Source organism: Schistocerca serialis, chromosome 3 (genome assembly GCF_023864345.2).
Source record: "Schistocerca serialis cubense isolate TAMUIC-IGC-003099 chromosome 3, iqSchSeri2.2, whole genome shotgun sequence".
In the NCBI taxonomy this organism is placed as follows: Eukaryota; Metazoa; Arthropoda; class Insecta; order Orthoptera; family Acrididae; genus Schistocerca; species Schistocerca serialis.
The window spans coordinates 79728938-79741744 of record NC_064640.1 but is presented as its reverse complement, the minus strand read 5'-3'; the positions used below and the strand labels follow the sequence as shown (position 1 = coordinate 79741744).

Genomic DNA, 12807 nt, shown 5'->3' with positions numbered 1-12807 from the left:
CTGATTTCTCCAAACCCCATAAATGTTGAGTCAAGAGTAAATTCTGAAATTCTGAGTACAAGCTGAGATATGTGGCAAAGTGATTCGAATTTTTCATGAATTTTCTATTACACTTACAGAATTACAATTGAAAAATTATTAAAATTTTCCTATTTGTTACATTCAAAACCCCTTATGAAAGACTCTTATTATACTTGGGTTAACACTGCTGTTAGCCATGTGAAGAAAGAGCTGATCAAGTTGATTTTGATTGAAACAAAGTTTGATGTCTGTTCTGTGCCTGTTGCTGCAGTTGGGAGATGGGGACACAATAATCATGGCCTCCACCTAAATGGGAGGGGAACGAAAAGATTAGCTGAGCAGTGCAGAAAGTGTAAGAGTGGCCACAAGCACACAAGAAAAAATCACTGTGATTGCTGGAATCAAAGGGGCACTTTTTTTTAGGTCAGGCTCAGGTTATAGGCAGAGATATTGAAAGAAAATAGAGCAGTAAAGACCATAATATCTGCAATAGTTTCCAGTAAAATAAAATCAGTTTGTTCAATCAGAACATTAGAGGGTTGAAAAGTAAGACAATGTGCTTATTGCATGCCTAGAACACGTGGAAAATTCTGAATGGATAGATGTTATGTGCCTTTTTTAACACCATGTAAATAACATGGAGAAAGGAGGAGTTGCAAATCTAAAAAGTCAAAAATATTAAAACAAATAGTTATTGTTTAGATTATAATCTAGAACATGTGGTTGTGACATGTTACTGCAGAATACTTCTCTCGGTGACTGTAACAGTCTACAGATCCCCTCCAGGAAACTTTCAGCAGTTTATGAGAAATATAGATGTATTATTGAGCTACCTGTTAGACAAGAAGAAACATTTAGTGCTCTGTGGTATTTTCAATGTAGATTTCTTAAACAATACGGAAAGGAAAAGGAGCTAGAATTATTAACTGGGTGTTTCAATCTAATTTCAGTAGTCTATTTCCCAACTCATGTGCAGCAAAATAGTAGGACACTGGTTGATATCATTTTTATAGACAGAACTCAGGCTGAAACCATTAATGTGTACCCAATTGCTAATGGACTATCTGATTATGATGCACAATTAATGGAAATAAAACAGTATGGCACTTTACAACCCAGAGGCAGGTTCATACAAGTAGTGAGGCTTTTTAATGAGAACAGGATACAATGTTTTAAGAGCAAGCTAAAAGGGGTGGTATGGGATGAGGTATATGTAGAAAGAGATGCTAATCCCAAATTACATTTATTCTATAGTAAATCTGTGTCAATATTTATAATCTACTTTCCTAAAAAATTATCCTAAAGATCTATTAAAAAGCAAGTAAGCCATGGATAACTAAGGGAATTAAAACATCATGTAAGAGGAAGAGGGATATCTGTGTAACAGTCAGAGTAAGTCAAGATCTGGCATTACTCGTATGCCACAAAAAATACTTTAATATTTTAAGAAAAGTCATTAAAATATCTGGAAGTATGCACATGCTGACAGAAATAACTAATGCAGATAGTAAGATTGAAACTATATGAGACATTGCCAAATGGGAGACAGGACAGACAGTCAGTGTACAAGATTCCATAACAATTAAACTAAATGCCAATGTTGTGACTTATAATTCAAGCTGCAAGTGTTTTTAAAAATCAATTCTTAAATGTAGCAGCAAATATAGGATTAAATAGTTCAGTTGAAGAAGCAAGAGAATATATTAAAATGTCATTCCACAAAACTTTAAGCAACTACAAGTAGCACCAATGGCCTTCAATAAAATTAATACAATTACACACAAAGAAACTGGTATAGGCATGCATATTCAAATATAGAGATATGTAAACTGGCAGAATACGGCACTGCATTCAGCAATGCCTATATAAGACAACAAGTGTCGGCACAGTCATTAGAGCAATTACTGCTACTACAATGGCAGGTTATCAAGATTTAAGTGAGTTTGAATATGGCGTTATAGTGGTGCACGAATGTCAGGTCACAGCATCTCCAAGGTGGCAATGAAGTGGGGATTTTCCAGTACAACCACTTCACTAGTGTACCATGATCAGGAATCCAGTAAAACATCAAATCTCCAACATTTCTGTGGCCGGAAAAAAACCCTGCAAGAATGGGACCAATGAAGACTGGAGAGAAACGTTCAATGCGACAGAAGTGCAACCTTTCCACAAATTGTTGCAGATTTCAATGCTGGGCCATGAACAAAAACGTGTTGCCTGGTGAGATGAGTCTCATTTAAAATTGTATCGAGTGGATGGACATGTACAGTATGGAGACAACTTCGTGAATCTGTGGACTCTGCACGTCAGCTGGGGACTGTTCAAGCCAGTGGCAGCTTTGTAATGGTGCGGGGCACATACAGTAGGAGTGATATGGGACCCCTGATATGTCTAGATATGACTCTGACAGGTGATCCATATGTAAGCATAGTGTCTGATCACCTGCATCCATTCATGTCTATTTAGCGTTCCAATGGACTTGGGAAATTCCAGCAGAACAATGCAACACCCCACACATCCATAAATGCAACAGAGTCGCTCCAGGAATACTCTTATGAGTTTAAACACTTCTGCTGGCCACCAATCTCCCCAGACATGAACGCTATTGAGCATATCTTGGATGCCTTGCAACGTGCTGTTCAGAAGAGATCTCCACCTCCTTGTACTCTTATGGATATATGGACACCCATGAGGGATCTATGGTGTCAATTTCCTTCAACACTACTTCACACATTATTTGAGTCCATGCTCCATCGTGTTGCAGTACTTCTGCATGCTCGCTGGGCCCTATACAATATTAGGCAGGTGTACCAGTTTCTTTGGCTCTTCAGTGTATTTTCACTAATAAAAATCATCATACACAGTCCATCAGAATTTGGAAAGAAAAGTGATGCCCATACCTACTTCACTAGAAGAAAAAAATTGATCTTTATTATCCACTGTTAAGGCTGTCAGGGGGGAGTCCAGTACGCAGTAATAAAAATCTTTGATCATTTGCCCAACAACATAAAATGTCTGACAGGTGGCAAGACAAGTTTTAAATATAGTTTAAAATCATGTCACCTGGACAACTGCTTCTATTCTAATGATGAATTTCTACTTAAAAGCTGGTAACCAGAAAAATAGAAAACTTTTTTAAATTGTTGTTGTATGAGTAGGAATAAAATGGTAATGTGTTCATTAATGTTAACACTGATTATGTATACATATCCTGTAAACTGACTTATTCCACATCATTCTGATAAAAGAAGCATTCAAATGATGTATCAGACATGTAAATAACTAATTATGCACAGAGATTAAACAAAGAAAATTTTGTAGAAGTCTCTTGAATATTTTATGAGAAAAAGGTACATAAATTATTTTTTGAAAATAAAATTTTTAACTTCTATAAAAATGTTAAATATATATAATGCAAGGAACTTAACAGTAAATGTGTTAATTTCATGTAAAGCATAGTACAAAATTTCACTGTTGTATCTTCAAAATTGCTGATTTGGTGTATCTTTTAATAGTGTGTGTTTTTCATGAACTTCCCCCCCCCCCCCCCCCCTCTTAAATATTCACTAATGAGTATGAAGCAGATGACTTTGCACAAAGGGAAAGCATTAATAGTTTCTCCATGTGTTAATAATATATCTCCATAATGTTAAAATCGATTATAAACACAAAAATGCAAAAGTATTTTATTGATACTGCCAAAACAAAACTAATATCAATGGTTATTAGAAGCTAATGTGAGATGTAAACTTAGGTAACACATTACATATCATTCACCATAGCTACTGACTACATTAAACACAGAGAAAACTACCTATTCACAGGGAACTTCACTAATATACAAATTCAGTCTTACATCACCTATGGGTGTAATAGTGAATTAAATGTTAACTGATTATATTTACTTGAGAAAGGACTGGAAATCATCACATATAACTTCACAGCCAGGCCACTTGCAGACCCCATGACCATAAAGTGGATGCATTTTGTCCCCACAACTTTCAAGAAGCTTCTCCTCTCCAACACCAGCAACTCCATTCATGCTATCCCTGCGGCCCAACCCTATAGTTCCCAGAAGTCCTGAAATAACAAGTAGCATACTACAGGTTTGAAACACTTTGGAAAAAAAAGATACAACTAATATTGTGTTTTACCTACGCCACAACACATTCACTTCATTTCTTTTTAGATTCTAGAAACATGAATAATACACTGAGGTGACAAAAGTCATGGGATAGCAATGCAGATGGCAGTGGTATTGCATACACAAGGTATAAAAGGGGAGTGCATTGGCAGAATAGTCATTTTTACTCAGGTGATTCACGTGAAATAGTTTCTGAAGATATTATGACAGCAAAATGGGAATTAATACACTTTGAATGCAGAGTGGTAGTTGGAGCTAGACACATGGGAAATTCCATTTTGGAAATCATTGGGGAATTCAATATTCTGAGATCCACAGAATCAAGAGTGTGCTGAGAATACCAAATTTCAGACATTATCACTCACCATGGACAACACAGTGGCTGATGCTTTCAGCTAATGACGGACAACAGTGGCATTTGTATACAGTTGTCCGTTCTAACAGACATGCAACACACAGAAATTAATGTGGGATGTATAATTGCATCCATTAGAACAGTGCGGTGAAATTTGGCATTAATGGGCAAAGGCAGCAGACGACCGACATGAGCTCCTTTGCAAACAGCATGACTCCACCTGCAGTGACTCTCCTGGGCTCATGACCATATTGGTTTGACCCTAGGTGACTGGGAAACCATGGCCTGGTCAGATGAGTCTCAGTTTCAGGTGGTAAAAGCTGAAGGTAGTGTTTGAGTGTGGCATAGACCGCACAAAGCCATGGAACGAAGTTGTCAACAAGGCACTGTGGAAACTGTTGATGGGTCCATAATGATGTGGGTTGTGTTTACATGGAATGGACTGAGTCCTCTGGTCCAGCTGAACCTCTTGGAGACCACTTGTAGCTATTCATGGTCTTTATGTTCCCAAACAATGATGGAATTTTTATGGATGACGGCGTGCCATGTCACCAGGCCACAACTGTTTGTGACTGGTGTGAAGAAAATTCTGGACAATTGGAGTGTACGATTTGGCCACCGAGATTGCCCAACACAAATCCCAAATACTGCGCCAGCAACATTTTCAGAATTATGGATGGCTATAAAGGCAGCATGTTTCAATATTTTTGCAGGGTACTTGCAATGAATTGTTGAGTCCATGGCATGTCAAGTTGCCGCACTATGGCAGGCAAACAGAGCTCCGACAAGATATTAGTAAGTACCCCTAACTTTTGTCATCTCGGTGCATAGGTATTTAATGTTTAAACAAATCAGTTCTTCTGTGTCCAGTTTTTTTATTTCAATTTTCTTGCTAGTTAGTACACCGAAGCATGTAGCATACAGTCATAATGAAATAACTTTCACCACAACTGAAGTTAAAATGATTTCTCAGTGTCAAGAACAATACAGGTGAGGTACAAGTTCCTTAATTTTGATATAAAAAAGGAGAGAATAAATTATACACATTACTGAAACTTGAAAAATTCACAAGAGAAAAACGTTGCAAGTGTTAAATTATTTTGTGACTGCAATGACAAACTGATGATACAGCGTAAACTGGAGATTTCAAATGCGCTTGCACTGTGCTAAATATGCAAGACATAAGGTGAAAATGTAAGTGAGTTTGTAGCTGCAGCTTCCCGCAGAAGTTTGATTTGTGCTATACATTCTGTTCTTCCTTATAATTGCTTACAATTTTGTGTTTCAAAATTTCAGAAAAATCCTAAAGATAATTTCATGAGTGAAACAAATGAAGAGTGAGAATGAGCTCACATTACTTTACAGCTAATATGAATTTTAAGTCATTCAACGTGACCAAAAGCACAAATATTCAAAGGAGTTGAGCTCACAACTTTCCTATGGCATTCCGTGTTCATATGTTCACACAGAATGTTGGCCACTTACTACACTGCATTATATTGGATGTAGTCTGTAGTTTAAACCAAAGAAAAAAATGTTGTATCAGAAATGTCAATATCAGAATTGGTCATCCAACACAAACATGATTCAGGCCTTTCTATGTAGTCTACAAATTTTGTGAGGTAAGTAAAAATCTATCAGAAGGCACAATGTCTGAAAAAGGCTCCTGGCATTTTATCCCTCATTTTATCACCCTGCCTATCATTGAAGGATTTGTCATTGTTTCTGAGGTGCCAGGAGACATTTCTAGGACCTCACTTTTTAATTGAATGTGGAGATACCAGCAAAAATGTGTTTTTACAGTCTCTGCCATTTAGGCTTCTCTGCATGACAAGTATGTTGTGTGGAAATAGTATTTGCCTGCCTTATCAACCTGCTCTGTAGTGCAGTCTGCACCTAGGGAGTACGGAATAATGACTACTTTAATGCCTCTGTGTGTGCTGTAATTAGTCTAATCTTACCTTCACAGTCCTTATAGGAGCAATGTGCAAAAGTTTGAAGTATTTTTCCTGGTTCTTCACATAATACTGGTACTTGAATCATTTTAAGAAGGCTTTTGTGGGACAGATGGTATCTATCTTCAAGCATCTGCCTGTCCAGATTTTTCAGCATCACTGTAATGCTCTTCCTCAAGTCAAATAAATCCATAACCATTCATGCTGCTGCTCTTATTGTAATATATTTAATACCCTCTTTTAGTCCTATTTGGTATTGGTCCTACACACCTCAGCAGCATTCTAAGATGAGATGCACAAATGCTTTGTAAGCAGTCTCATTTTTAGACTGATTGCATTTTCCCAATATACTACAAATGATACAAACTCTGCCACCTGTTTTAACTATAACTGAGCATATGTGACCATTTCATTTTATATCCATATTAACTGCTACACGAAGCTATTTGTATGATTTGACTGATTCCATTTGTGACTCATTGATGTTGTAGTCATAGGATACTACTTTTTGGTGATTTGTGAAGTGCATAATTTTAAATTTCCTTACATTTAAAGCAACTTGCCAATCTTTCTTTCTTCCTTTTTTTCAGTACCCTATTTCATTAAAGATATCTGCATCATCACAAAGAGTGTGAGGTTACTGTTAGTATTGTCTGCCAGGTTATTAACATAGAATGTGAGCAGAAAGGTCTATATGCACTTCCCTGTGGCATGCCTGAAGTCAGTTGTTGATGTTCTTCCAAGATAACATGCTGCATCCTCCCAACAAGGAATCCTCAGTCCAGTCACAAATCTTGTTTGATCCCAATATGATCATACTTTTGTTAACAAATAGTGTCATTCTGACTCAAATGCTTTTTCAAAGTCAATAAATACTGCATGTAACTTATTGCCTTGATCCATGGCTTGAGAAAAGTGGGAAGGTTCAACAACTGGTAGACATCAATATCTTTGGGTATTGGTTTTGTGAATCACTTCTGCTATGCTCCTTGTAGACAGGTATGACTGGTGCTTTCTTCCAACTAGTGGACGCAGTTGCTTTGTTTGAGGGATCTGCAGTATATTATGATTAAAATGAGAGCTGCAAATTCGGCGTGGAATCTGACAGGGAGTCCATCGAGCCAAGGAGCCTTGTTCAATTTTAGTGATTTCATCTATTTCTCAATGGAACAGACAGTAATGTCTCTATATCATCATCTTTGTAGCAATGCAAGAGTTACACTGAACACTAAACCTGGTGCCATTGATGGCCCTCATATAAGGGTAAAGCTGTCATCAACCCAACGGTTGGTTTGAACCCCACAGTGCTTTATTAGACATGTTCCTATTGGAAGTGGTATGCAATTGCCTTCCTCTGGCTTTTGAACTGACAGAGTCTGCCAATAATAGGAGGACATACAGTTTAATGTGGATGCTCAACCACAGTGCAACTCAGTATTTTTCACATTAACCAATATTTCCAGAGGTAAATGAAAAGATAAGTGACAGATAAAAATCCTAGGTCTGAGCAGAGATCAAACCTGAGACCTTTGGATCTGCAGTCTGACATTTTACCACTCAAGTCACATTTATATGAGATCAATATTTCTTTGGGTTTTCTGAGAGCTCTTTCAATAAGATGGAAAAGCTTTCAATAGGATAAAAAATTATATCAACCACACTCTGACTCAAATGCTTTTTCAAAGTCAATAAATACTGCATGTAACTTATTGCCTTTTAAATATTGGATTCTAAAAGTTTACTCCAAACAAACGTGCAGTTTTGTAGCAACTGTATCACCAAAAATAACTAGTATTATTACAAGGCTATTCAGAAAAATCTCCAAAACCAACAGGTCAGAAATTTAATCTCTGAGGTTTTATTGGTGCGGCCAATTAATGGTGTGCTTCTCTTATTCAGCTGAGTTGCCATTTCACTTTTATGTAAAATGAACAACCTAGTCATCTTACTCATGTGATTCCAGCTTTGCTGTTATGTGTATTCGCTGCCTGGACTAGTTTTGTGCCATTATTTATAGTTAAGTTTGACTCCTGATGCCCATCATACCTTCTAATGCTCTTTTCTTTTTCGAAACCCAGACTGATATTCCCACAGTAAAATTCTTATCTAGGATAAAAGGTCATGGTGTAAAAGCCATTTACAATTTGTTCTTAAGACTTGAATACCCTTAATGAACTAAATGTAAAAAGTAGTGAACTGTTTATCTTGTGATGATGGATGGATATTGATGGTAAAACATGTTAAGTAATTTGGTTCAGGCCATGAAAACACATATAACAGAATTATAAACAATAGTTCACTCATGGTGTTTAAAGCACACTATATGAGGAATACTGGGAAGAAATTTTGGAAGGTGCATCAAATGTTTCTCTAATCTATTTTATTTCTTACTTTTAGACAAATGATTTCACAAAACATTTGACCTTCTTTTTTAATATATTTTCTTTTATTTCCAAGTTTTGTTCAGGAAGTGTTAATCCAATATTTTTAAATATTAATCAATATTCTATCTTTATTAAGAATATAAAGACCAAGAGAAGGCAGAAAAGTTCCAATTTATGTTTTGATTTAATATTTGTTTTATTTTTTAATATGAAAGAAGGAAGTCAACAATTTCTGATGTGAGGAGAAGTATAATTCTGATAACTTCTGCAGCTCTTGAGATGGTCAGTGTTCATGCTCGCTGTTGGCACTGTCAAAGAGCAGTTAGAGTGTAGTTGTCGGAAGTCCTTCTGATCTAAAGTGGGTAAATGTCAATGTCTGTCAAGAATTTTCTCACTCCTTTTTCAGGTAACTCCACAGTCCTGCATGATCTTTTCCAATGTCAGACCTTCTCACATGCTTCTCTGCCATCAACATTGCTGGAACATCTTGCAAATTTACCAGGCACCTTTTGTGGTCAGCCATGCTTCCACATCTCAAGAGATGATTTATATCATCTTGCACATAATTTGGCTTTTGTGGCCAATATCACTGAAATTAAAATCTTCTGGATTGTCAGGCTCATCATCTTTCTTCAAACAATTTACATTTTGACCCCTCCACTGGGATCTTCTTCAGAATGTAACTTCAATAGAGAGTACAACAAAAAACTCTCACAATTAAACCCACTGGCCATTAAGGCCTTCGTCAACAATAGATGACACACACACACACACACACACACACACACACACACACACACACACACACACACAAATGCAACTTGCACACACGACTGCAGTCTCAGGCAACTGAAATCACCACACAGTGTGGGACATTTTTATGGGCCGAAACATTGTCATGTGTGTCATGGTTTTGAGAAGGTGGTCCTTTCCAAGGATTTGGTGCATCTGATGTCACTGCTGAGAAACTTAAAAATGTATGTGGTACTTGTTCATTTATTCATGAAAAAAGTAAATGAATATTGGGAAAACAATTGTATTGAAGATAGTGTGGTTTCAGTTGCCTGAGATTGCAGTCACCTGTGCAAGCTGCATTTGTGTGTGTGTGTGTGTGTGTGTGTGTGTGTGTCAGTCATCTATTGTTGACGAAGGCCTTAATGGCCGAAAGCTTTAATTGTGAGAGTCTTTTTGTTGTGTCTATCTGCAACTCAGTGTCTCTGCTATACAGTGATTAGCAACTTTCCTTTTCTTTTCATAATATTGGTACATTCCATCCTGGATTTTACATTGTTCAATAGAGACTACAGCTATAGGCTTCTGGCATTGTGGCTTCTGACCTTCAAGGAAGCAAATACATGACTGCATTGTGTGAGAGCAATATAAACAATGCCCTGGAAGCCACACCTGCAGACAATAATATTTTGAGTAAACATTCCCTCTCTCTTGCTCCGCCCATTTCATTTCTAGCCAGTAATGTTGAACCACCAATGGTAGCCACAAGAGTTTTAGCCAATAAACCCCCTTCTTTGGCATTAGTGTGGGAATACTTGTTTTACTACCCAATGATGATGGCCCATCAGTGATAGCCACAAGGTTTTTTAGTCTATAATCCCTCTTCTTCAGCACAACTGTGAGAAAAATCCTCTCTATAAGAGCAGATGACACTGGTCTCTAACAGTGCTCAATCTATCATGGACGAGACAAGATCCTGAAGAAGATCCCACCAGAGAGGTCAAAAAATTGATTGTTTGAAGAAATATGACGTGGACAAACAAGCCAGATTTTAACTTTGGACATATTGGTATCTACCAGCAGCTTATGAATCATTTAGTTTTTGCATGTCATATGAAAAGATGTGGCAAGACTAGGTCAGGAAAGTGTCAATGCCTGCAAACAGCTTTCTCATGACTCTTTCAGGTAATTCTGCTCTCCTGGAGGATGTTTTTCTCTATCAGTCCTTCTCGCATGCTTCTCTACCTTCAATGTTGCTGGAACATTCCGCATTTGCCCGGTGTCTTTGGTGATTGGCCATGCTTTGGCACCTCAGAGGTTGCTTGAGACATTCTATAGTTGAGTCAGAGTAATAAAATCCTGGACAGCTATTAGCACTACAGCCAGTTTTCAACTATGAATCACCAATGACTGCAAAAAAGACAGTAGGCATCTGTACAGCTGCAACAATACTAAGACCTTACAACAGAGATGCTTACAAAATTGCTTTCCCAGCATATTTTGTTCTCAAAATGCCCTGAATTTAGTACCTGCTTTGAAGGCAGTCTTTTTAACAGTTGAATATTACATCGATGGAACTTTTTAATACACAAAATGGCTAGTCCTGAAAAAGATTAGCTTCAAGCAGAGAAATTGTGAGAGACCTGTATTGATTCGATGATGCTGGACAATGTTTGTTCAGTGCATTATTTAAGTCTTTTTAGTTACATAAGATATTAGCTGTTTCTTTCAATGTAAGCTTGGAAGGACAGTGTACTTACCATTGATTCCTGGGACATTTTTATGTGCCGAAACATTGTGATGTGTGTCATGGTTTTCAGAAGGTGGTTCTTTCCAAGGATTTGGTACATCTGATGTCACTGCTGAGAAATTTAAAGACATATGTGTTACTTGTTCCCGAATTCACTAAAAAAGTAAATGAACACTGAGAAAACAATTATATTGAAGATACACTTCATTACTTAATTAAATAAATTATAGCTTATATAATGTTCCTATTAGTTTTGCATAATACTTAGCTTTACAGCCAACAGAAAATAACTAAAGGTAAATAAAATAAGTACAATTACAATACAAATTAAACATTAAAAAAAAAAGGAATTCCACAGCACTTTGGAACTCCGCACTGCAGTGGGTGTCATTATAGCTGAATAAAACAGGTTTTAATATTTTTGTTTCAGACCAAAGTAATTTCTTGCAAGCTCTGGGGAACAATGGGAGATGAATAATTTATATATCTGTAATTATGTACAATAGCTTCCACACATCAAGTCAGAGTTAATATAAAAAGTAGACCCCTCCACAGTGAACCACAGACAGCATAAGATATTTTGTCCATCGCAGTGATGTGATGAATACAACAGTGCTGTTTGGCAATGTCTTACAGGACACCCAGGTAGTGCGGACTTCCAAAATCTGTCTTGACTGGATCAAGAAACAGTTCAGCAAACATACCTTCAGATTTTTCTTCATTTTAGTCTTCCTTTCTCTTTTTAAATACATCCACCTGTATGTTTGTGCATGCAATTTTATTACATATTGCATACTCTATGCCCACATCATTCAAACAGTTCCACATTAGCACTGTTTGCATGTCATGGTGAAATAATAGACTGTGAGATGAAATACTGAAGTTATTGTAAACCGCTTTTGGGATGCCGGTGACTCTCAGGAGTATATCTGCAATTGATACTTTCATTCTTTCTTGGATTTCACAAGCTGTTCCTGAGAGAAGCATACACCAGTTGTTGAGCTACATGTTTGACTCTATTTAGAAGTTGTTGAGTCCGACACATTTCCTTTTAACAAAACCAGGTGATGCATGTATCTGGACATCTTATGGCAGAAATGAAGTTGTTGATACTAGACATGATGAATTCAGGACAGTGTCAGCATTCTTCTTGAAATAAGGCTGAAGTAGGTACATTAAACTACATGGAACTCACAATTCCGATGCTTTTTAGCAGAACTCCTTTGTCTCTCATTTTTGTTTACACTCTTTTGACTTGATAATGTAACTGTATAACCTCCCTGATGGTGTGCTGTCTTCAAAATGAAGTTATCTAGCAATATTTCATTCTTCAGTTGTAGTGTGGCTCAAAAACAAAATTGTAGATTTGTCAAGTATGTGTCCTCATTATGTACCTCATTTCGCAGATGAAACTTTATTTAATATTGAAATAGTATTTCTTTTTCTTGAAATAATATTTTTTAATC

At 36.9% G+C, this 12807-nt stretch overlaps 1 protein-coding gene across 1 annotated transcript in view; it reads right to left on the bottom strand.

Annotated features, from left to right (window-relative positions):
- Positions 1-12807, bottom strand: part of LOC126470686 (forkhead box protein P1) — a 724940-nt gene that overhangs the window by 143462 nt on the left and 568671 nt on the right. Inside the window, exons 7-8 of the mRNA XM_050098687.1 lie at positions 11352-11453; positions 3927-4101 (exon numbers count right to left, since the gene is read on the bottom strand). Of these exons, the coding sequence (XP_049954644.1) occupies positions 3927-4101; positions 11352-11453 (277 nt within the window). The remainder of the gene's footprint in view (positions 1-3926; positions 4102-11351; positions 11454-12807) is intronic.